At 41.0% G+C, this 25,472-nt stretch overlaps 2 protein-coding genes across 2 annotated transcripts; both read right to left on the bottom strand.

The window, feature by feature from the left end:
• Positions 1-5,972: 5,972 nt before the first annotated feature.
• On the bottom strand, positions 5,973-6,450 carry LOC138954498 (uncharacterized; the record flags this gene model as incomplete). The annotated part of the gene is made up of 1 exon (XM_070326329.1): positions 5,973-6,450. A coding segment is annotated over exon 1 (478 nt), but the record flags the coding sequence as incomplete, so codon positions are not given.
• A 12,874-nt stretch (positions 6,451-19,324) lies between these two features.
• On the bottom strand, positions 19,325-24,944 carry LOC138954497 (uncharacterized). The gene is made up of 5 exons (XM_070326328.1): positions 24,731-24,944; positions 21,786-21,946; positions 20,895-21,083; positions 20,410-20,622; positions 19,325-19,342 (listed from the first exon to the last, which is right to left on the bottom strand). Exons 1-5 carry the CDS (start codon positions 24,870-24,872, stop codon positions 19,325-19,327), a joined length of 723 nt encoding a protein of 240 aa, XP_070182429.1. The 5' UTR covers positions 24,873-24,944.
• Positions 24,945-25,472: the final 528 nt, after the last annotated feature.

Below are 25,472 nucleotides of genomic sequence, written 5' to 3'. Positions count from 1 at the left end.
GAATTAAAAAAAGAAAGAAAAAAGTCAACGTATTGGTCTTAAAGTTAAAGGCACAGTACGCCTCCCGTAAACCATCACAGATACTGTCAGGCTTTTACACACAGTACAAACACCCTTCCATTTGAACGCTCACCGAACGGGAACATCCTAGGTGCCCTACGTAAAGAGCGAGCAATTTTCAAAGAATTAATTTTGCGGATTGTCTCCTCTCAAAATCGGACCGTGGTGCGTTTGGGCGCTAGACCTAACTTTTAAAATCTAAATAATAAATTGACAGCTTGTTACACAAACATTCTTAAATCATAAAAGAATTCTTTTTTTTATCAAGACAAGATCAGTACAATTCGATGTTTTGAAAGTTTGAAAAAAGAAAAGCCCGGAAGCAGGGTCACGCAAGGTCGTGGTTCTCGTAGCAGACGACGGTTTATGCCTATCGCCAGTTCCTCTGAACAGTCAAAAACCATCGCTAGAGTTCTTGTGAATCACAGCCGTTTGTTTCGTATAGATTGAGAGGTACATAATAACGTGCTATTGCAGATAAGCTTACAGCGAGTCGCATTGAAATCACAAACTGACTGAAATTGTGAAACAAGTCGCGTAAGGCGAAAATACAACATTTAGTCAAGTAGCTGTCGAACTCACAGAATGAAACTGAACGCAATGCCATTTTTCAGCAAGACCGTATACTCGTAGCATCGTCAGTCCACCGCTCATGGCAAAGGCAGTGAAATTGACAAGAAGAGCGGGGTAGTAGTTGCGCTAAGAAGGATAGCACGCTTTTCTGTACCTCTCTTTGTTTTAACTTTCTGAGCGTGTTTTTAATCCAAACATATCATATCTATATGTTTTTGGAATGAGGAACCGACAAGGAATAAGATGAACGTGTTTTTAAATTGATTTCGACAATTTAATTTTGATAATAATTTTTATATATTTAATTTTCAGAGCTTGTTTTTAATCCAAATATAACATATTTATATGTTTTTGGAATCAGAAAATGATGCAAAATAAGATGAACATAAATTTGGATCGTTATATACTTTTTTTTTTTTACCATTTTCAGATTTTTAATGACCAAAGTCATTAATTAATTTTTAAGCCACCAAGCTGAAATGCAATACCGAAGTCCGGGCTTCGTCGAAGATTGCTTGACCAAAATTTCAATCAATTTGGTTGAAAAATGAGGGCGTGACAGTGCCGCCTCAACTTTCACGAAAAGCCGGATATGACGTCATCAAAGACATTTATCAAAAAAATGAAAAAAACGTTCGGGGATTTCATACCCAGGAACTCTCATGTCAAATTTCATAAAGATCGGTCCAGTAGTTTAGTCTGAATCGCTCTACACACACACACAGACACACACGCACATGCACCACGACCCTCGTTTCGATTCCCCCTCGATGTTAAAACATTTAGTCAAAACTTGACTAAATGTAACAAGTCGCGTAAGGCGAAAATACAACATTTAGTCAAGTAGCTGTCGAACTCACAGAATGAAACTGAACGCAATGCAACGCAGCAAGACCGTATACTCGTAGCATCGTCAGTCCACCGCTCACGGCAAAGGCAGTGAAATTGACAAGAAGAGCGGGGGAGTAGTTGCGCTGAGAAGGATAGCACGCTCTTCTGTACCTCTCTTCGTTTTAACTTTCTGAGCGTGTTTTTAATCCAAACATATTATATCTATATGTTTTTGGAATCAGGAGCCGACAAGGAATAAGATGAAAGTGTTTTTAAATTGATTTCAAAAATTTAATTTTGATAATAATTTTTATATATTTAATTTTCAGAGCTTGTTTTTAATCCGAATATAATATATTTATATGTTTTTGGAATCAGCAAATGATGGAGAATAAGATAAACGTAAATTTGGATCGTTTTATAAATTTTTTTTTTTTTTACAATTTTCAGATTTTTAATGACCAAAGTCATTAATTAATTTTTAAGCCACCAAGCTGAAATGCAATACCGAAGTCCGGGCTTCGTCGAAGATTACTTGACCAAAATTTCAACCAATTTGGTTGAAAAATGAGGGCGTGACAGTGCCGCCTCAACTTTCACGAAAAGCCGGATATGACGTCATCAAAGACATTTATCAAAAAAATGAAAAAAAAGTTCGGGGATTTCATACCCAGGAACTCTCATGTCAAATTTCATAAAGATCGGTCCAGTAGTTGAGTCTGAATCGCTCTACACACACACACACACACACACACACAGACACACAGACACACAGACACACACACATACACCACGACCCTCGTCTCGATTCCCCCCTCTACGTTAAAACATTTAGTCAAAACTTGACTAAATGTAACAAGTCGCGTAAGGCGAAAATACAATATTTAGTCAAGTAGCTGTCGAACTCACAGAATGAAACGCAATGCCATTTTACTCGTAGCATGGTCAGGCCACCGCTCATGGCAAAGGCAGTGAAATTGACAAGAAGAGCGGGGTAGTAGTTGCGCTAAGAAGGATAGCACGCTTTTCTGTACCTCTCTTTGTTTTAACTTTGTGAGCGTGTTTTTAATCCAAACATATCATATCTATATGTTTTTGGAATCAGGAACCGACAAGGAATAAGATGAAAGTGTTTTTAAATTGATTTCGAAAAAAAAATTTTGATAATAATTTTTATATATTTAATTTTCAGAGCTTGTTTTTAATCCGAATATAACATATTTATATGTTTTTGGAATCAGCAAATGATGGAGAATAAGATAAACGTAAATTTGGATCGTTTTATAAATTTTTATTTTTTTTTACAATTTTCAGATTTTTAATGACCAAAGTCATTAATTAATTTTTAAGCCACCAAGCTGAAATGCAATACCGAACCCCGGGCTTCGTCGAAGATTACTTGACCAAAATTGCAACCAATTTGGTTGAAAAATGAGGGCGTGACAGTGCCGCCTCAACTTTCACGAAAAGCCGGATATGACGTCATCAAAGACATTTATCAAAAAAATGAAAAAAACGTTCGGGGATTTCATACCCAGGAACTCTCATGTCAAATTTCATAAAGATCGGTCCAGTAGTTTAGTCTGAATCGCTCTACACACACACACAGACACACACACACACACGCACATACACCACGACCCTCGTTTCGATGTTCCCCCTCGATGTTAAAATATTTAGTCAAAACTTGACTAAATATAAAAAGGAAACTGCATCACACGGGTTCACGATGGCTCAGGGGTAAGATAAACCACACAAAAATAAATTCTTTGAAAATTGTTCGCTCTTTACGGAGGGCACCTAGGATGTTCTCAAGCGGTGTGTGTTTAAATGAAAGGGTGTTTGTACTGTGTGTAAAAGCCTGACAGTGTCACGGTTTGGTGACATTGATTGGGAAAGAAACACTCTGTATGGTGCCTTTCCGAAATTGCGATGCAAAGCGCCTGTGCTTATCGCAACTGAATGATTTGTGCTGACTGAGCTTAGCACGTGAAATTCGTTTATCTCCACGCCTGAGCTGGGTGCGAGGTGTGATATTGTGTACAGGGTTTCCACGTGCGGGATTTTGCTGGCTTACCAAAATCAACTAAAACTGCATAGTACTAGTAGCGATTGGTCGCTGGAGTCATGTGATGTTTTCTACGAGCTTTGGGGGAGACATTGAAACTGTCCTTTTTGGCAATAATGACACTAGAATTGAGGTACGGCTGGTGAAAAACGGGGCTTCCGTTGACTACACCCTGGCGGATGGCCATAGCAGCCACCCAGTAAACATTTATGGTGCGCCGCGCATGCATTCACCGTCGCTTGGGCGATCCCACCTGCGCGGACATACGCCGCGGAGACTATACGCGCCGGTGCATTTAAATTCTAGGTTACACCATCGCCACTGTCAATGCGCCATACCGACGCCGCGCAGTTCCGAAATGCGGGTGCGGCAACTGTGCAACCATAGACATGTACGTCATCATGATCTCCCCTTATTGTGCGTTAATCATCGTCAATAATTTGACCGTTATTTTGGCTGTCTTAGTGAAATGGTAAGATATATCTGTATGTTTTTTACATGTAAGTGTTCGGAAAAATACAGTTATAGCAGTTATGTACAAAAATCAATCAATCAATCAATATGAAGCTTATATAGCGCGTATTCCGTGGGTACAGTTCTAAGCGCTTGTCGAAGAGTTGTCAACACAGGACTAACAAAGAAACTAACATCTTCAGACGGACACGAACCCTATCACACACTAGCAAACCCTGGTAAACATACAACAAACAACTGTTTAACAACAATGTACACCTCAATAGCTAGGTCCAAACAAAATAATATTAAGCACAAAGAAAATCCCTCTCACAGAGCACAGCACAAGAATGTCTTTTGGGGCACAACACATCACGTCGAGCATGAAAGTCGCAGCCAGGTACAGGAAGAACTGAGTCTTCAACCTACTCTTGAACGCGTCAAGAGAGGGGTTCTGGCGAAGCTCAAGCGGCAGGGAGTTCCAGACGGAGGGGCCCGCGGAGGGGAATGCACGCTGACCAGTAGATGCGAGTTTCGAGCGAGGGATGTGCAGGCGGAGTGGGTCAGCAGCAGCAGAACGAAGGGGACGGTCGGAGGGCTGGGTGTACAGGTCCAGGGAGGATTGAAGGTACTCGGGAGCAGAGTCGTTAAGACACTTGTAGACCAGAGTGGACAGTTTGTAGGAGATTCGGGTGTTGACAGGGAGCCAGTGTAAGGAGCGAAGTAGGGGGGTGATGTGGTCTCGCTTCGTCTTCCTCAACGTCAGCCTGGCAGCGGCGTTCTGGACTCGTTGTAGGCCATGAATGGATGAGGCGGGGAGGCCAGCCAGAAGGGAGTTGCAGTAGTCCAGACGACTGAAGATGAGGGAGACAACCAGCTTGACACAGGCGTCGTGGGTGAGGTAGCGACGGATGGAGGCGATGCGTCGTAGGTGGAAAAAGCAGGTCTTGATGATGAAGGAGATGTGTGTCTGCATGGAGAGAGTGGAGTCGAGAAAGACGCCAAGGCTCTTGACAGCAGGGGAGAATGGAACAGTCGCGTCATCCAGCTGGAGGTCGGTCACAGTGAGGGAAGCAATCTTCTGTCGTGTTCCAACGAGAAGGGCCTCCGTCTTCTCACTGTTCAGCTTCAACTTGTTCTCAGTCATCCAGTTCTTGATGTCAGTGAAACAACTGGAGATGGATCCAAGGAGATCGTCAACGTCCTCCGGCTTGGCGCTGTTCTGGAGCTGCGTGTCATCGGCAAAGGAGTTGTAGTTCAGGCCGTGGCGTTTTAATGACCAGGGAGAGGGGTTGGGTGTACAGGGTGAAAAGGACAGGGCCGAGGACAGATCCTTGTGGGACGCCGAAGCGGACAGGGACAGGCTGAGAAGAGAACGAATCAGTGGTGACAGTCTGAGAGCGGTTCTGGAGGTAGTTCCTGAACCAAGAGAGGGCGGTGTCGTGAATGCCAAACGTGGAACTGAGGCGATCGACGAGTAGCTGGTGGTCGATCGTGTCGAAGGCCGCGGAAAGGTCCAGCAGCACAAGGGCAGAGACGAGACCGCTATCTGTTGCGTTCAGGAGGTCCGTGGTGATTCGCAGGAGCGCCGTCTCGGTGCTGTGGTGAGGGCGGTACGCTGACTGGTACACTGGCATCAGCGAGTTCCGAGACAGGTGGGCGCTCAACTGCTCCAGGATGATACGCTCCAGAAGCTTGGAGAGGAAGGGCAGGTTGGACACAGGACGGTAGTTCTTCAACTCGTTGACGTCAAGGCCGGGCTTCTTGATGAGTGGGCGGACAACGGCAGACTTGAAGCAGTCGGGAACGACGCCTGTGGCCAGGGATATGTTGATGATATCTGTGATAGACGGCAGGAGCTTGTCCAGACACTTGGTGAAGAGGAAGCCTGGCAGGGGGTCTAGCTCGCAGGTCTTGATGGCCGTCTTGGTGATGAGTCGCTTGACGTGGTTTTGAGTGACAGGCTGAAAGCACGTGAGGGGGGAGCCGGAGAAGGAAGGGGAGGGTGGGGATGGGACGAAGGGCTGCTGATCGAGTGTTTTCCGAAGCTTGTCAATCTTGTCCTTGAAGAACTCCGAGAATAACTCCGGGATATCCTGTGGTGGGTGAGCAGTGGGTAAGGGGGCAGCGGGGGAGGAGCCCAGGAGAGAGGACATGATGGAGAACAGCTCCCTGGATGATGAGGCGTTGACGATGCGGTCGTGGAAGTGCTCGACCTTGGCAGCAGTGATGGCTTGCGTGACTCGAAGCACCGCATCCCTGAGAATCTGCTTATGAACCTCCAGGCCAGAGTGTCGCCATGCACGCTCCGCTCGCCGTCTCTCGATCTTGGCGGCTGTGATGTCCTCAGAGAACCAGGGAGCCGGCTGTCGCTCAGAGACTGCACATAGGGATGGCGGGGCGTGTTTGTCAAGGAGCTGGCGCAGAGTCAAGCTGAAGAAATGGGCGGGGTCAGAGGTCAGCATATGCTCTTTTCGCCAAAGTAAAGTCCTTTTTTCTTTTGGTTACTTACATGTGTCACAGCACACCATAAGCATTTAGGCGAATAGCAAGTGAGTGGTATATATAAATCATCAATTGTATAGTAGTTACAAGGTGTTAATTACTTGCCATGTTCATTACATGTTTACCATATGTGTCATTGTGTATTTCTTAATGCCATGTAAGATATTACAATATGTCTTTCAACAGTGTTTCCAGTTAGATTACATAATTTGAATTTTGTTTTATACTTCGAATTACTTGGGATGCGCTGCATCGACTTCTAGCTAACGCAGTGGGGCACTGCGGTTATGAAATTAAAGGCCCCTCCTGTTTTTGGAACCGCAGGAGCTTTCTAGTTTGCTGTTAGGTAGATTTTTGGTTCCTCTTTCCTGTCATGCTCTCTTTTTCTTCATGAATTCTTTTCTTTTTTCTGCCTTCTTGCTCATTCACCTGTATTTTTTTCCAAAAATCTCTTCTCTTGCCGCTTGTCTCGCGATTCATGTATAGTTTAATCTGTTAGTGTTCTGATGTAAGTCCAGCAGTAGATAGGTTAAGCCTATTTTAACATACTGGAAACTGGTAATCTTCCAGTAGGTATTAATTTAGTTTTACTAAAGCCTGCTGGGACACAAGTAATGGGTTAGTGCATTTGTAAACAGGAATCGCTTGACAAGTGGCCCCCTTCATCCCCCCCTTCCTCGTCCTGATATGGCTCTGCGTAGTCGGCTGGACGTTAAGCAACAAATAAACAAACAAAAAAATCGACTTCTAGCATACATGTCACCTGCTCCAGGCATGGTCACGCGATGGTCAGGCGCACCATATACGCATGCGCCGCGTCGACTAGTGGACGATCATAGTATTGACTGAGGCGCATGCACCAACGTTCCATGAGGCGCATGCACGGCGCAGGTGTTTACTGTTTACTGGGCAGGCTGGATTCTTGGACCAGGGCAGCTACCTGTCCACACTTCATCTCAACAAGGGTGACAAGGTGTAGAACGAGCAATGGTGGGGGACTACTCATCTGAGAGGAGGTCCCTGGACTGTCTTTTTTGGGTTCCTCATCATGGCTGACTGACTGATTTTCTTAAAAACCGAACATCCGTTTTCGAGACGCGAAGCGTTCTTATTGTAGAAGCTCCAGGCCACAGGGCTAAATTCAGCATTGCCTTGGATGTAGTCCGGCCAGGAACGAACAGTGAAATCATAAGTGGTCGATTCTATCAAATAAATGTACTTCAGCATTTGTTAGGGGACCGCATTGTGTTTGTTGGGATGGCATGTGTGTTTGCTGCATGTGAAAATAGGTATGAGTGTGAGTGTGTGTTGTGTGTGTTTGTGTGTGTGAGAGAGAGAGAGAGAGAGAGAGAGAGAGAGAGACTAAGGACAGACTAAGGACAGACTAAGGACAGACTAAGGGCAGACTAAGGACAGACTAAGGATAGACTAAGGGCAGACTAAGGGCAGACAAAGGGCAGACTAAGGACAGACTAAGGACAGACTAAGGACGAGTATGACATCGAATCACTGAAGTAGGGTAAACCTTAATGTGCGCGTTAAGCTGAAATGACAAAGATTTAAAACACACAGATAGACACAGACAGACATACAGGCAAACACAAACACAAACACACACACAGAGGAATAGTGCGGGGTAAAATGTAAAGATTCACAAAGAGATATACAGGTTTGTGAACGCTTTTATTTTAAAACAATATAAATACACACTTCGTGATTTTCATCTGCCAGACATTAGTTTGCGGAAGAACGCATGGAAACATTCTAAACCAAGGTATATCATTCAAGCCAAGACCTGTATTGGACATACATGGTGGAATGAACAAGTTGCACTTTGCATGCGGATCATGCAAGTAAGTAAGAAGGGCCTAGTAAGTAAGTACTTAGTAAGTAAGTAAGTAAGTAAATAAGTAAGTAAGTAAAACAGTTAGAGAGTTAGTGAGTGAGTGAGTAAGTGAATGTGTAAATAAGAAAGTAAAAGTTAGTAAGTGGACTAGCGATGATATTAACCATAATGTATTTATGATCATAAAGGATTAAATAGAGTATGTACGATGGTGTATGTGAGGGTGCGGGTATGGATATGTGTGGTTTGGGTTATGTGTGTATTATTGTGTACTTTTATGTGTCTATACAAGGGCGGATCAATTCACTTTGGAGGGGGGGGGGGTTACAAAATGACTGAAGATAAGTTGACGGCGCCGAAGGCGCCTAAGCCTCTAGGGGGGTCCGGGGGCATGCCCCCCCGGAATTTTTTTTTATCCAAAGAAGCAAAATAGAGCTATCTGGTGCATCCTGAGCCAATAAATTACCTCTGAAACCTGTTGATGTATGTTTTTTGTTGAAGTATGTTTGAACTTTTTTGGGGGGTGGGGGGGTTACGTAACCCGTGTAACCCCCCCCCCCCCCAGATCCGCCCTTGCTATATGTTCTGAGAGTGTTTTTTATGTGATGTTATCTCGTACACGAGCCAGGAGAAAAAAATCTGTTTGTTGCATTTAGACAATAAAGTGTTATTGAATTGAATTGAATTGAATTGAATTGAATTGAAGTAAGTAAGTGATATCCCTGGGAACAGGGCGGATAACATCCGCAATAAGACATATTTCCGGGTTTTGTTTGTTTGTAGTTTACTGTAAATGAACGTATTAAGTATGAATAATAAAAAAAAACTTCTTGCAAAAAATACAAATAAACATGTCAATTCAAGGTAGAAAATCACTCTTGTAGAACGTTACGTGACTTTGATTAAAAAGATAAGTCTGAATATATTGAGCGGGTCAGTTTTCGTATATCTATGTACAAGATAAATACAAAGTTGACAAAATTCTTGTAATTGTGATTAAACAAGTACTCTACAAAATCAAACGTTTTGTACGTTTGGACTGCTACTACACATACTAAATTACGGGGTATAGCAGAACGGATGCAAAATGGTTGTATTTTTATGGAGCAGAAACTGCAAAGGGGACAGTAAACAATTTGTTTTTGTACAAACCAAGAACCACTAACACCAGGTTATCCATGAAACAACCGGGTCTATTACTATCTGAGTTGGGTATATGTACAGTTATGGCTTTAACAATTTGCCAAGCAAAAATGTTTTAAATTCAGGTTGCAGAAAAATGTGCTCCACCAGTTTATGCCCAATGTGAAAATCCCAATTAAAATAATTACAAACAGATATTAAACTGTATTCTCCTTTTCCACAAGGATAATAATAATCCACAATAGAAACAAACAAACATTGATAGCAATCTACAATTCGGAACATTCTACCGAATGGATGTTCGTCTTTCTCCAAGTTTTAACAACATTCAGCTTAAAAAAAGGTACAAACAATGTTTTACTTATATGCAATTACATATTAATTAAGTAGAAATGCAATGCCAAGGCACTGCATCTCTCTCCCTCTCTCTCTCTGGAATAGTCCCTCTCTGGGCGAGGGCTGGTTGAAAAGAAGCTCGTTTATATTGCTTATGCCACAACCCTCGTAAAATAAAATTTGATTTGATTTGATTTGATTTGATCTCTCTCTCTCTCTCTCTCTCTCTCTCTCTCTCTCTCTCTCTCTCTCTCTCTCTCTCTTTAATCTTGATCTTCTGAAACCCAACAAGTGCTGGATGGACGGAAACGTTATCCTTTCATAATGTACAACAATTAGTAACGATTCCAACAAGAGTTACAGCTACCTCATCTATGCTTATAGACCATATCTGTGTGTCAACCCATGCTAACATTATTGAAACCTCAGTTCCAAGTATTGGTTGTAGTGATCACTTTTCAGTATGCCTCACATGGTTGAAAAAAGGGGTTAGAATCCCCAACCGAAAGCATACATTCATAACATATAGTCTATTTTCAAAACTTGATAAAGAATCATTCCTTTCAGATTTAAGTTGTACAGATCTTTTTATAATTTATAATCATACTGACCCCGATGAAGCACTTAAATTATGGTACAACTTGTTTATAAAAGTATATGATAAACATGCCCCATTCAGAACCTCTCGTGTGCAGCAACACCCAAAACCAAAATGGCTTACAGACGACATTCAATGTGCGATTAATCACCGCGATTTTCTTAAACGTAATGGCAAAGAAGAAGAGTACAGAAAGCAGAAAAACGAAGTAACGTCCATGAAACGTGCTGCTCGCAGAAAATATCACCGTGAGCTCGCTGCATCAAATACGAAACAAAACTCAAAAGCCATTTGGAAAGTGATCAACCAGTTAACACGTAAAGAGACCGTAAAATCTTCTGTCATTGATTTACCTGCTGATGATCTTAACATTAATTTCACTTCTATTGTTGAAAAAATAATCACAAATGAGTTTTTATTTTTGGGTAGCGTGACTCACGCTTCCAATATTTTGTTTTCTGTTTGCTGAGAACATGTGCTTTGCCTATGCTGATAGTCACGCCCACACAATCTCAGCAACAGTTTGACACTGGGTATTGGAGCGCTGTCCACGATTTCTTTTAAACAACAAAACGCACGGTATTCGAGAGGAGTTTTGCCATCGGCATGTGCCAAATAAAGATATCCTACTATGCTGAAATACTATAATGAATTTTCAAACGGCTACCCTGGCTTCGTCCTTCTTAATCGAAGGGGGCATTTTAATGATCAAATGTCGATTTATGTATTAAAATGTAGACAAGGACCTTTAATATTGGCAGAAATTTAGTAGTTTAAATATCCACAGCATTCAACCAGCAAAAATAACAGGTGACAAAAATGTAATTTAAGCGCTTTGTATAATGGGGAAACACTCGACTCAAACAGCATTTTGTTCGAATGGCAAGATAAAATAATTAAACAGTGAATGCATTTTTGTTTGTTTGTTTGTTTGCCTAACGCCCAGCCGACCACGAAGGGCCGTATCAGGGCGGTGCTGCTTTGACATATAACGTGCGTCACACACAAGACAGAAGTCGCAGCACAGGCTTCATGTCTCACCCAGTCACATTATTCTGACACCGGACCAACCAGTCCTAGCACTAACCCCATAATGCCAGACGCCAGGCGGAGCAGCCACTAGATTGCCAATTTTAAAGTCCTAGGTATGGCTCGGCCGGGGTTCGAACCCACGACCTCCCGATCACGGGGCGGACGCCTTACCACTAGGCCAACCGTGCCGGTCAGTGAATGCATGGATACACGTAAAAAGCATGAGTCAATAAAAATAATAATAAAAGTTTCAAAAAGAAACGCAGAAGCAAATGCGAGTGGGTTTTTAATGAAACAACATTTGGTGTCTTAATTTGTTCCTTCAGCAACGAAATAAGGTGTTATAGTGAACAAATGATTTTAAGTATAGCCATTTCATAAAATTCGATCATATGTATCACCGCGTGTCGACTGATCGTAATGATAGTTGAGCACTTCTAGTTTAATGAACTTCTGGTACAGTCCATTACAATATCAACATACTATATACTATTAGACGTTGATTTCTTTTGCATTGAAGAAGTAAACAACACTATTAGTTATCGTTAGATTTGACTGTGATATCAACCTTTATCAGTCTGAATGTCGAGAAAGCTGAAATCATATCAGATCGAGGCGTGAGCCGAGATCTGATATGATTCAGCCTTTCGAGACATTCAGACTGATAAATGTTGATATCACAGTCAAATCTAACGATAACGATTTTATCGCATTCGATTTCGGAACAGTAGGAACCATTAACCCGAGTCTCAAGAAGTCGGACAAACGCAAGGGAGGCTACTGCCATGTATCTAATGTTGGAAATGTTGGATTGTCTTTTCCTGCTTTCGCAACTTTGCTGCTCTTACTTTTATTTTTCAGTAACTGTTTCTTTTTCTCAGACAAAATAAGGCATTTAAAATGAAAAAAGAACAAAAATATACGGTCGAAACAGATCACAAACAAAGGCTAACAAGTTCAGTGGAGTTGGAAGGAACAGCGAAGAATGTCCCAGTTACTTCATCAGTCGTAGACTTTTTGACTGTGCGATTTGGCAATTCTGAACGATGGCAGGAACTGAAGTGCGCCAGGCAGTATCGGCTCATTTTCTGTGCCCAAGAAAGCTTCCAGGTATTTGTCGGTGTCGACGGACTGCATAATAATGTTGTTGAAGCTCAGTCCCGCTGAGTGCAGACGACACATCCAAAATGGCGTCCTTCGACAGCGCTGTGACTGTGTGAAAGATGCTGAGTTTTTTGGGGTTGATCTTGTATGGCTACGACTAAGAAGAGTGGACAATGGTTCATGCAATCGCAAACTGTGTTTAAATCGGCTGCTCATTTCCTGCCTTTATGTGAGCGATCTTGCGCTGAAACACTGCAAGAGATCTCACAGTGTTCTGAGTACCGGTACTCTCAAGGTCAGCTGTGTTTATGGCTGTTCCACTTACCTCAGTCGGTAAAATTATAGCATTCTTTTCTACTACTTCTCTGTTAAAGCTGGGAGGGAAAAGTTTCTTTTTATTCATTGCACAGCTTAAACTTTCTGATGCAATTACTTTTCTTTTATAAATTCATGATTTTAAAAAATGGGAGACATTTGTTTCCTTCAGGTGAGATTTTTTTCTTCAAAATTAAAATTGATAAACTACTTCCTGCACGATATCAAATTCACTGGGAACTTCCTGCGCGATATCAATTGATATACAGTTCCTAGTTGACCAATGACAACAGCTGTGTTTGTCATGTGATCAGTAAAAATGCGATAAACACCTTTAAATCTGTATTGATTGGGAATACACTCCAATGAGATTTCCAAGTATTTACTGACTCAAAATATCGCCAGAAACGGTCCGTATGCCTGGGATTAAAATGGGAAATGTTAATTCTACACCGATGTTGTCCAGCAACCAGTAGGTACAATCATTTGATGTCCAAGCATCCACAACAAAGGTATTATGTACAAAGGGTCAATTCAACGCAGATATCAATCCAGGAAACGATATACAAACGGGAGACAGCATGCATAGCAATGTGAACCTACTGTTTTTCCAAAGAACTGACGGCAGCAAAATCACTCCCCGGAATTACAAAGCTTTCAAATAATAAAGATGAACTGTGTGGAATCATAGATAGTTAAATCATTGTCGTTGTTAAATGTAAATCCTTTATGTTTTTCTCATGCCATGTTGTATGTTCTTTAATGTTGTTATCTACACCACAGGCACACATACATTTCTTGTTCGAAATAGTAAAGTGTTCTATGTCTATACCTGGAACTGTTTATTTCCATTCAGGATTGGTGGTTTTTTTCAATGACCCGCCCTTCATTCATTACTGTTTGTAGATTTTGCCAGTACGATCCTGAACTTGGTAACTATGAATCGTACTGAGCAACAGGAACAGTTCATTGTAAATAACAGCCGACACGCATTGTTGGTTGCAACTTGATTTTTTCACCAACAAAAACAACCAGTTATTTTTTTTAAGTTGATCTAATCTTAACATTAAATCTTGACTTTCAAGATCATGTATTCTAAGTGGTAAGTTAGTTGGATTTATATGCCTATTTAGTTGAAGTTCACAGTTCATTTGCCAATCCAACTATCACTTTGTTTCATTTTGGAAGGTTTCCACCCCCCCTGTATTGCGCCACCATACTGAACACTTACAATCTGTTGTAGGTGACGATATACTCAGGGTAGCAAACATGTTGGTCATAGACAACAAACTCCCGGAAAATTCTAAAAGAGTCGTCAACAACACTATTGAAAAGACGAGAGCTGGTACATTCACAATGCATTTGAGAGCAGGTCCTGCAAGGCGGTCTTGCAAAATCGATGCCCTGTCCGTCTGTGTTTAGAAAAGGCTCGCCAAGCAGCATCCGCATGAGAAACATCTGTAATGGCCCTCCAGATTTCCGTCCTGTTTTCCCGTCTGTTTAGACATAAAAACACATGCTAAGAGCCAATTCACACCTTATCATAGACTGACGGATACATGGCGCGTGGCTGAGAAGATCATTCAGTTTCTCAAGGATATGATCATCAAGGGGAAAATAACTTCAGGATCAACGGTGTCATGTATATTGCTAGGCAAGCATATCATGTTCCATTTAGAGATAGCTCCATTAGAGTGAGTCAATAAGCTAAAGGTCCAAGGGACAGCACTCCGTATGAATATGGGAAGAATTGTGGTTCTTGATAATAAAGCATGGCCGAACCAACACTATGTCTCCGCCTCTCTGTACGTAAAACTTACAAATACAACATGGTGTCAGAAGTGGGGTTTGTCAAAAACGTTTGGACTGAAAGATAAGTCACGCAAGCATAATATTAGACTATGGAGGGAACTGGTAGCTGTCCAAGATTCTTCTTCTTCCATTTAACGCCCAGGGTCAACGTTCTGACTATTAGTGGCGCTTTGGAGGGTTGCGGAAAAAAATAAAATTTGCAGGGAGAGCAAGAGATCTAGTGGGGGAATGGAATTCTTTCAAAGATCACGTGTCTTTCATGTTCAAGGGACCACTGAAAGCCAAGACAGAAGAAGAAAAATGTTCCTATCTAATGTTATGGGTTGGAGAGAAGGGTAGAAAAATCTTCTCAACCTGGACATTGAGTGATGAGCAGCAGAAAAAGTTGCAGACCTACTACGATGGTTTCAAAGCCTACGTTCAGCCCAAATCAAAGGCCAATCTTTGCAAGGTACAAATTTCACAGCAAGGTACAGGCACCAGATGAAACGTGTGAACAGTTTGTAACAGAACTGAAATTGCTTGTGAAAGAGTGCGAGTACGGAGACAAAGAAGATGAGGTAGTGAGAGACAGAATAGTGTTCGGAACAAAATCAGACAAAGTGCGTGAGAAACTCATTGATATTGGGAAAGATCTGACTCTAGAGAAAGCTATTGAGATAGCCAGAGTGGATGAAATGTCAGTGAAACAGCTGAAAGAAATGAATTTGTCAGCTGAAGCAGCCGTTCATGCAGAGAGAACGAATGCACAAATGACGTCACGCAGCTGCGACAAGAACAAAGGTACACATGCACCTAGCGAAAACAGAGCTACGGCACAGAAGAAATGCGGGGTAGGTGTGGCATGAAGCACACACAAGATGCGCAATGTCCTGCGATAGGAAAAGAATTCAGAAAATGCAAGAAACCAAACCACTTTGCGAGCATGTGAAGGGCCAGAACAGAGCAAACACATAGCTCAAAGAGAAGAAACAAAGTACACACACTAGACGATAGTGACAGTAGCAACACAGAGGATGAAGTGCAAGCGTACTCGTTAGGTACAATCGGCACTGCAGAAATGAATACAGTGGATTCCGGATGGTTTCAGAAACTGGAAGTAGAAGAGAAAACAGTCAATTTTCAGTTAGATACTGGAGCAAAATGCAATGTCATTTCTGAGAAAACGTTCAAATCTTTCAAAGGAAAGAAACTGGAGAAGTCAAAGGTCAAGCTTACGTCATATTCAGGCCATACAATCAAGACACTAGGTTCGACGAAACTGACATGCAAGTTCAAGAAAGAAGAGCATGAAGTGAAATTCTATGTCACAGAGATGGATAGTACAGCGATACTTGGTCTGGAAGCTTGTCAGAGATTAGGACTAATCTAGAGAGTAGACACAGTGCAGTCAAGCATGACGGAAGAGGTTAAGGAGATCACCCTCAGCTAGATGTTAAAGGAGAATACCCAGATTCTTTTGAAGGTTTAGGTTGTCTCCCAGGAGAGGTTCATCTCAAAGTTGACCCAGATGTACAGCCAGTAGTACACCCACCCAGAAAGATACCAGTTGCGCTACACAAGAAAGTTAAAGGTGAACTGAAACGTATGGAAAAAGAAGGTGTTATCACAAGACAAGGAGAACCTACTGACTGGGTGAACAGTATGGTAGTGGTAGAAACGCCAAAGAAAACAAGAATCTGCATAGATCCAAGAGATCTGAACAAAGCTATCAAGAGAGAACGCTAGCCAATGAAGACGATAGAAGAAGTTGTTCAGAACATGCCAGGAGCAAAAGTTTTCTCTAAACTAGATGCAACATCTGGTTATTGGCAGCTCAAGTTGGACGAAGAGAGTTCCAAGCTGTGTACATTCAACACACCATGGGGGAGATATAGATTTCTCAGGTTACCTTTTGGAATAGTTTCAGCTAGTGGGGTATTTCAGAGAGTCATGTCTCAGATGGTAGAAGACATAGAAGGCGCAGAAGCTGTCATGGATGATATTGTCGTGTCGGGATCCAACACAAAAGAGCATGACAAACGACTGAAGAAAGTCATAGAGAAAGCAAAGTCGTACGGTCTCACGTTCAACGACTCAAAGTGCGAGTTTCACAAGTCAGAAATCTCGTATGTAGGGCACATACTGTCAGGTGAAGGTCTGAAAGCAGATCCAGAGAAGATCAGAGCAGTTCAGAAGATGAGCAGTCCTCAGAACAAGAAAGAACTGATGACGTTCCTAGGGTTCATTCAGTACTTAGGAAAGTTCTTACCCAACTTGGCAGATGTGAGCAAACCACTCAGAAAACTGACAGAGAAAGATGCAGTGTGGAAGTGGACAAAGAAAGAGGAAGAGAGTTTCAAGAAGCTGAAGAAGCTAGTGACGGAAGCACCAGTACTGAGGTACTATGACCCAGCAAAACCTCTGACACTATCAGTTGATGCGTCATCCACAGGATTAGGTTGTTGCCTCATGCAGGAAGGTCAGCCGATCGCGTACGGGTCAAGGGCACTGACAAAGACACAACAGAACTATGCGCAGATAGAGAAGGAAACACTTGCAGTAGTGTACGGATGTGAGAAATTTCACACATACGTGTATGGTAGAACGGTAGAAGTAGAGACTGATCACAAACCATTGCAGTCCATCTTTACAAAACCACTACACAAAGCACCTGTTCGTCTGCAGAGATTCATGTTGCAGCTACAGAAGTATGACCTCAAGGTGAAGTACAAACCCGGGAAAGAAATGTACGTCGCAGATACGCTCAGCAGATCGTACCTCCCAGAAACAAAAGAACAGTTGATTCCAGAGAAAGAAATCAATGCTATCAACCCAAGGTCACACTTGCCCATCTCAGATGAGGAATACGCAGAATTTCAGAGAGAAACAGCAAATGACGTAGAACTGACAAAACTATAAAAAAAAAAGTCATCTTGAAGGGTTTCCCAGAGAACAGAAGAGATGTGCCAGAATCAGTTAGAGCTTATTGGTCATTCCGAGATGAGCTTACATACACAGACGGTCTGATTTTCAGAGGGCTCAGATTAGTCATTCCCAAGAAGCTTCAAGTAGAACAGCTGCAAAGAATTCATTCATCATATTTAGGCATAGTGAAATGCAAGAGCATGGCCAGAGAATTGGTATTCTGGATAGGTATATGTCGTCACAGATTGAAGACATGATCACAGCATGTAGAGTTTGCGCAGAATACTCCAGAGCTAACTCCAAAGAACCAATGATACCAATGGACATTCCAGATAGACCATGGGCAAAGATCGCAGCAGATTTGTTCGAGCTGAACAAGACACACTATTTGCTGATAGTAGATTACTACTCCAAATGGCCAGAAGTCATTACACTGAACAGTCTCAACACCAAAACAGCCATTGGCCACATGAAAAGTCAGTTTGCAAGATTTGGAATAGTAGATGAGTTGATCACAGACAACGGACCACAGTTTGCAAGTGCTGAATTCGCAGAGTTCATGAAAGAGTATGAAATCAAACATACCACCACAAGCCCTTACCACCCTCAAGGTAACGGTCAAGCAGAAAGAATGGTCCAAACAGTGAAGAATCTGATGAAAAAATCTAAAGATCCTTACAGATCACTCCTAGACTACAGAAACACACCATTAGACACAGGAAAATCACCTGCAGAATTGTTTCTAGGCAGAAAACTGAAAACAACACTCCCAACAAGAGCAGAACTGTTGAAACCAGGAAAACAGCAGAACAAGAAGAATCACAAAGATTTGATTGCTCGCCAGAAGAAGCAGAAAGAGTACTTTGACAGAAAAGCCAGTGGAAATTTGACAAAACTCAGAGCAGGAGATCCAGTCATGATGCAGTTTGGTAACAGATGGAAGAAAGCAGAAGTAGTTACTCCTCATTCTACACCAAGATCCTATGTAGTCAGAGATGAACAGAATGTAGAGTACAGAAGAAACCGCAAAATGCTCAGACCAACAAAGGTAGCATCCAGAGACAGTGATTCCAACAGAACAGTTACCATGCCAACTACTGATCAGAATGTGAAAGACTCAAATCAGAAAGAAAAAGAAAAGAAAATAGGAACTGAACAGATTCCAGTACAAACTGATGACAAGAAAATGGTTGAAAACAAAGACAGTGCAGTAACAACCAGATCCGGAAGAGTTGTCAAACAACCCAAGAAATACAGTGATGAGTACACATGAACTGAGTAGGTACAGCTAACAGTAATGATGATAAAAGTATGCTGGAGTAGACAGCAGAGAATGATAACCAGAGTAATGGTACTATTTTAATTTCAGAAAGTTATGAATAGTTCAGTTGTATTTTTTATTGATTATGATTTACAGTATTGATTAAGAAAGATTCAGAATATGAATAAGAATGTATGCTGGAGATAAAGAATGTTTGAAGAAAGATTTTATTTTCAATTGCTCAGAGACACTAAATGAACAGAAGATTCATTCACGCAATGATTGAAACAATGACTATGTACAAGATGTTTGTAACACATGTCAAAATAACATTCACATCATATAAACATGCAGATACAATGATAATGTCTTGAAGATTTTATTATATTTATTGGAGTGCAAAACATTGTCCATCTTTAGGTGATGTAGGTAAACATTATAGAATAGTAATAAGAGTGTAAATGTGTAACAAATCCATTGTCAGTATGAATGCTGAAACTGTCAGTGTGAAAGTTTAAGAGTTGTTCAATGTGTGAATAAGAACATTTTTTATAAGTGAAGTTTTACAAGAGTAAGTTTAACAGTTTTGCTTCTGTTCTAAGTGTTAAATAAAATAAAATAAATGTAGGCCCACATAATTTAGTAAAAGATAAAGATTCAAAATCTAGATGTACATCTAGATGTACATCCAAGTTGAAGAAAATGACTGGAAGTATTTTCTTATTTGTAAAAGAGAGGATGTCATGTATATTGCTAGGCAAGCCTAGCATGTTCCATTTAGAGATAGCTCCATTAGAGTGAGTCAATTAGCTAAAGGTTCAAGGGACAGCACTAGCACTCCGTATGAATATGAGGGGAGTTGTGGTTCTTGATAATAAAGCATGGCCGAACCAACACTATGTCTCCGCCTCTCTGTACGTAAAACTTACAAATACAACAAACGGGACAGACACAGAGGGGCGGAAGGAGACAACAAACAAACAGACAGAGACAAATCAGAGACAAAAAGAGACAGAACGATTGAGAAGAGAGGGAAAAAGGGAATGTGTATTCCGGTGTGTGCGTTCTTCTGTTTGTGTACATGTATGTGATTCACTGTTTGCATGTGTGCTCGCGCTCGCGTGCTTGTGTACATGCATGTCTTTCGTTACGTCTGTACCTTTCTGTCTTTATGTCCATGTCTTTGTGTGAGTTTTGTACTTACCAGTGTATTGGTCCGACTTTGTAGGGCTCTCTGCGGCGTAAACACCTCGCCCAAACATTGTATTTGTCGCAAGTCGGAAGTCGAGTCCCTGGCTCAAGATTTTGGGAAGAACGTCTGTCTTTGTACCGTGGAAAAGGTAATGTTCATTCACCTGCCAGCGAAGAACACGGGATTCTGAGCGGTGGAAAACACCAATGATTTTGCACAAGGAAGAAGTACACATTTACAGTATCCTAGCTGTGTAAAAGAGAAAAGAGAGCAATTTGTACGTTTGTTGCTGTTTTTGCCTGTTTGTTCGTTTTATGTTTTTGTTGGTTTGTTCCTTCTTTGTTTGTACACATAGAGCGCGGTCACACAGTACCTGTGGGTACACGTCTTGATTGAGAAGACCGGTTTTTTCGATGTTCTCCGAAGTTTGGACAGGTCCCCTGGATCCAGACAGATTTTCCACGGGAGTGCAGACAGCAGGTCCCGCCCCATTGTGATGATCAACCAGTCCGTTGAACAGCATTTCTCGCTTCTGGCTATACAGCCTCCACAGCTCTGGATTTTCAAGTCGCTGTATGTTCAACACCTATACACACAGAAAGGTAAGCTGTACGGGAATGTGTTGTTCCTAAATTGGTAGCAGCAACAAATTGCATATCGCTAAATATGCACAGGTTTCGGTTGTCTAAGAGATCTTCCATGATTCGTCCTCTTGTACTTTGGGAGTTGCTTCATTTCGGTAAACAGAACAAACTGAAACGGGAAAGACGGATAACGAGAAGTTGCACAACTGTTTTATAAAGCCATAATCGTATACCGGTATCTTCCACTAAAACAAAACCTTTAAAACATGTATACCTTTACAGCTTTGTGCGTGAGGTCGCGTGCATCTCTGCCATGTCCGACTTTGTCACATTGCCAGGTCGCCATTACGAGCTTTTCTATTTCAGCGTATTCTTCCGGGGTCACAGGAGTTGTGCAAACTCCTTGTTTGTTCCATATTTCCATTGCCTTCTCGTACGTGATATTTCCGTACTTTTGGCTCATCTGTGATAAAAACAAACAAACAAACAACATACGGCGTGAACTTTAACGTCGGTGATGGGTCCCAATGTGTAATTTCGATCTCTTTATCTCCCCAGCCGGGAATTTATCGGCCTTTAGTGTGCTTTATTTACGCCAGTAAGCCGAGAGATTCTCTTGCCTCTGACGGAGCCTATTTACTGACAATGTTGATACCGATGGGATTCTACTCTTGTGATGGTTTCAGTTAGATAGCCTCCCTTTGTCTATTATTTTATGTTGAAAAGCAAACAAATTGCCTGGTAGCCATTTGCAGAATATGTGTGGCAATGTTCTGCTCGCACGTGTTTCGCATCATGGCTGCACACCCAAGTAAGTTCCTGACTTAAATAAAGCTCTTCAGGAAATGTACAATGATCAAGATGGTGATATGGTGACAACTGTATTTTGGAACAACAAGCTGCACCATCACCTATATAAAAGAATACATGCAGCACGATAAAATATGGTGTGCGAAGATGTAAAGGAGGTTCGACTAGACTTAACCGAACCAAGACGTTTCTCCTCATTTCTTCTTCCAAACATGCAAACGCTGATGCCATGAAATTCTTCTAGAAAACGTATCTTGGTGTGCATAAGGGCGTTAGAATAAAGAACCTGCTTTTGTGTGACGGCAGTGTATTTTTTCTTCTTCTTCAAATTCAAAATATTTGCTTCTAGCCTGACCTTCCAGTACGCTGGCAAACTATCCGTGTTCATGGGAAGTCCCAGCTCCTGTCGTTTTCCCCTCCCCTGTTTGCTCTGCTGGACGACTAAGTTGTACATCTTGTCACGTATCAGAAGCTGGACTTCACGCACCTTATCCTTTTGTCCACAAATGCGCAGTCCTGAAATGAATCACTTTCCGTTAGTGATGGTAATCCCTTAATTAAGTGTTCACCAAGTGGCATGTGTAAGTGACAGGAGCCACGTTTACTGTTGACTCGAGCTGTCAAATCTAAGTAGATCACATCGACCTTACAGTTATCTGTTATCCGTTCCTCACATAATATGACAATATTATATTCCCGCAATGCGAAAACAAACTTGGCTGAATAATCGTTATTAAATACAGGTTCAAATCAAACAAACAAAATTCTTTGTGGGCAGAGAAGGCATTTAAACTGGACAATTATAATAGGAGACAAACTAGAAAAAAACGAAACAGGATCAATTAAAGATGTTCCACATAATGGTTTCATTCTGCATACAATTGTTCAGTATTGCTACTAATTAAGGCGTTATATTTTTCTATTCTTAATCGTTGTTGTACTATTTTTTTTAAATGTCAATGTGTGGCAAAATGTCTTTCAGTCTTGCGGTGTACAGCTGATATTTTGCTACCAGCAAGACATATCAAAAACCCTATCTGTATGTATAGCCTCTTTATAACCAAAGATAATAAATTCCTTTGATAAAATCAACTGTGCACAATGTGAAAAACTTTCCTGCAGCCACTTTTTATAATGAATATGCACTATTTCCTCCATATTCACTGAAAAATGTATGCCGAGCACTCTAAATACAGTTGGATTCCACTTCAAATTTAATTCTGGCATAAATACGATTATTTTTTATACGACCCTATCTACATAGCAGTAGAATTATCATAATTTATTGTAAGTCCAGATAATAATGCAAAATGTTTCAACACTGTAATGCAGGCACAGTAAGATTCTTTGATACCATCTAGAAAGAAGGTTGTGTCATCCTTTAACTGCGTAAGGAGAATCTCTCTATCTCGAACCTGGCGAATCATAATAGACAAAATCTCTGCCCACAGAAAGTATAAATATGGCAATATGGGATCCCTCTGCCTGGTACCACGTTCTACACTGAACCATTTGGAAAACTGAACATTCACATTCACGCAGGACTTGTTACTACAATAACAAGAAAAAATCCACCTCTGTATGTCATTCCAAAAGTTTTTGGTTTTTTTTAGGGATTTTTCAATAAGATACTATCGAACGCCTTCGCAAAGTCGACCATGAAAAGCAGACCTGGTATATTACTTTTTTCAATACGATAACATGTCGTATAACAGTCGAATGGGTTTTGTCCAATAAATCGCCCCTTAGGAAAACCAGTCTGATCCCCATGAATAAGTTTCGACAAAACAGTCTTAATTCTGTCAGCTATACAAGATGATGCTATCACATTGTATTTAACAATGTAATTGATCTCCAATTCTTCAAACATCATTTATCTTTACCATCTTCAGGAATACATTCAATAATACATTAACACTGAGTCACTGATATCTTTCCTTTCCAAAATCCAAAAATTGTGTGATCTTAACATAAGGTGGCCCAAATCCTGGAAAAAACTCTGCTGTATAACCATCCTCCTCCAGACTTTTATCATTATTCAACTGTTTTACTGCGGTTTTCAATTCGTCAAATGTAATTAGACCCTCCAATGCGCTCTGTTCTGACTCTGACAATACAAGATCCTGTACATTCTGATCAATATCATCATGTATTACATGTTGGTCCAGAAAGGAATATAGGTTTTGATAATATGCTTGTAATTCATTCATTATTAAATCACAATCATGAATAATGTCACTATTCTCTCTATATAAAACACACATAGCTTTCTGTACAAATTAAATTAGGGATGGGATACGACCATCGCTCCACTGAATTGGTCGCATACTAATCATAAATTGGCCATCTTTGGTGTTCTATGTGCAGTTGTTCACTTTGTTTTTCAAATTGACATGCAAATGTAATGAGTCAGTTAAAAGGTAACACAAATATAGGTTTGCACTCATGAAGTTTATAAGCCTTTGTTGTTTGATTTTTGTTGAATACAATATAACTTTTACAACATTGTCAAGTAAGGGCACAGCTATCTTGTATTTAGACAACCCAACTCAGACGTTCTTCATACAAATCATACTGCATTTCAGCAAAGCCAGAAACTTCGGCATTACATTTTTAACCACCAAAGATAACCTCAGGTGGATATGACCAAAGATTAAGCCTCTAAACAAAAAGTTAGTTTATGAAACACTTAATTATGGACAGGTTATTCACAAAAAGGTCGACCTAATGGTCGTTGTAATGGACGTATATAAATACACATGATAATAAATTAAGACCCCATCGAGCTACCTCTATATTTCAAACACACAGACACAGACACAGACACAGATACACACACACACACATAGACACAGACACACACACACACATAGACACACACACATACACACACACACACACACACTGACACACATATAGAGACACAGAGACAGACACAGACAGACAGACAGACAGACACACACACACACACACACACACACACACACACACACACACACACACACATACACTACACGCAAGACAACTTAAATTCAAACAAGTCAGGCAGAACTCAGAAAAAGATTAAGAATCAAATAACAAAGAATGCTTAGTTTATGGAAGGTTCGATTATAGATACAACAAAACATTCTTAGGAACTTTGGAATAATTTCTTTTGTAGTAGACCAATTTACAATCATACATACTGAATAAAAAAGCACAACATTGATAAAGATAATTTGATAAGGATTAAGCTTAAAATGACAAATAACAAAGTGTGCCTTGTGTCTACGTCAGTTTTAGTCGTCATGTTTAACTCACCCTTGTCTGTCATACTCAGGAGCACATCTTTTTTCTTAGCTTTCGACCGTATTCTCTGGTGGATGTCAGAAGAAAGTTTCTGAAAATTCTCGACGTCCTTGACAGTTTCGTGCCAGAGGAAAGTTGTCCGTAGCTCCTTCATCAGTACATCAATAACCACCTGTATGTTGAGACCCTTTGGGGTGACAATCTGAGCTTCGAACGGTTTGGTCCGTGTTTCAAGGAAATCTGAAACTATTTAATAAATACATAGTTGCATTCCCTGCGTGGTTTGTAGTACTTGGTCAATAGGGATATCATGTTGTTAGTTGGCTTTGTTTATGAGAAACTATATATAACTGTAACTGGGGGTTATTATGTATTCTTTACTGTGGCAGTTGTAAAAACATACCCGTCGTGTTGACTTTACTTCCTTACTGTGGCAGTTGTAAAAACATACCCGTCGTGTTGACTTTACAAAATTGACCGCTATTACGCCGCTATACAACAATTTGTCAAGAAGGCCTTGCATTCAACAAAAAGTTCTACAATTCTTGGTATCTGACACTTTCTTTGTTCAGTTTACTACTGAACCTCAAGAAACACATGTCTTGAAAACTTGTTTTCCTCCGATAGAGAAATCGCTTTGTCCATTTTAGTGTTGGGCTCAAAGGTATAATACCTTTAAAATTATGCCATAACTTGTTGGCCGACGAACGCGACTTTTAATTAGGCATTTGCATTTATGTGATGATCGCGACCT

Source organism: Littorina saxatilis, unplaced genomic scaffold (genome assembly GCF_037325665.1).
Source record: "Littorina saxatilis isolate snail1 unplaced genomic scaffold, US_GU_Lsax_2.0 scaffold_677, whole genome shotgun sequence".
Taxonomy (NCBI): Eukaryota; Metazoa; Mollusca; class Gastropoda; order Littorinimorpha; family Littorinidae; genus Littorina; species Littorina saxatilis.
Note: the sequence above shows the minus strand (reverse complement) of the source record. Positions and strands in the feature narration are given on the sequence as shown.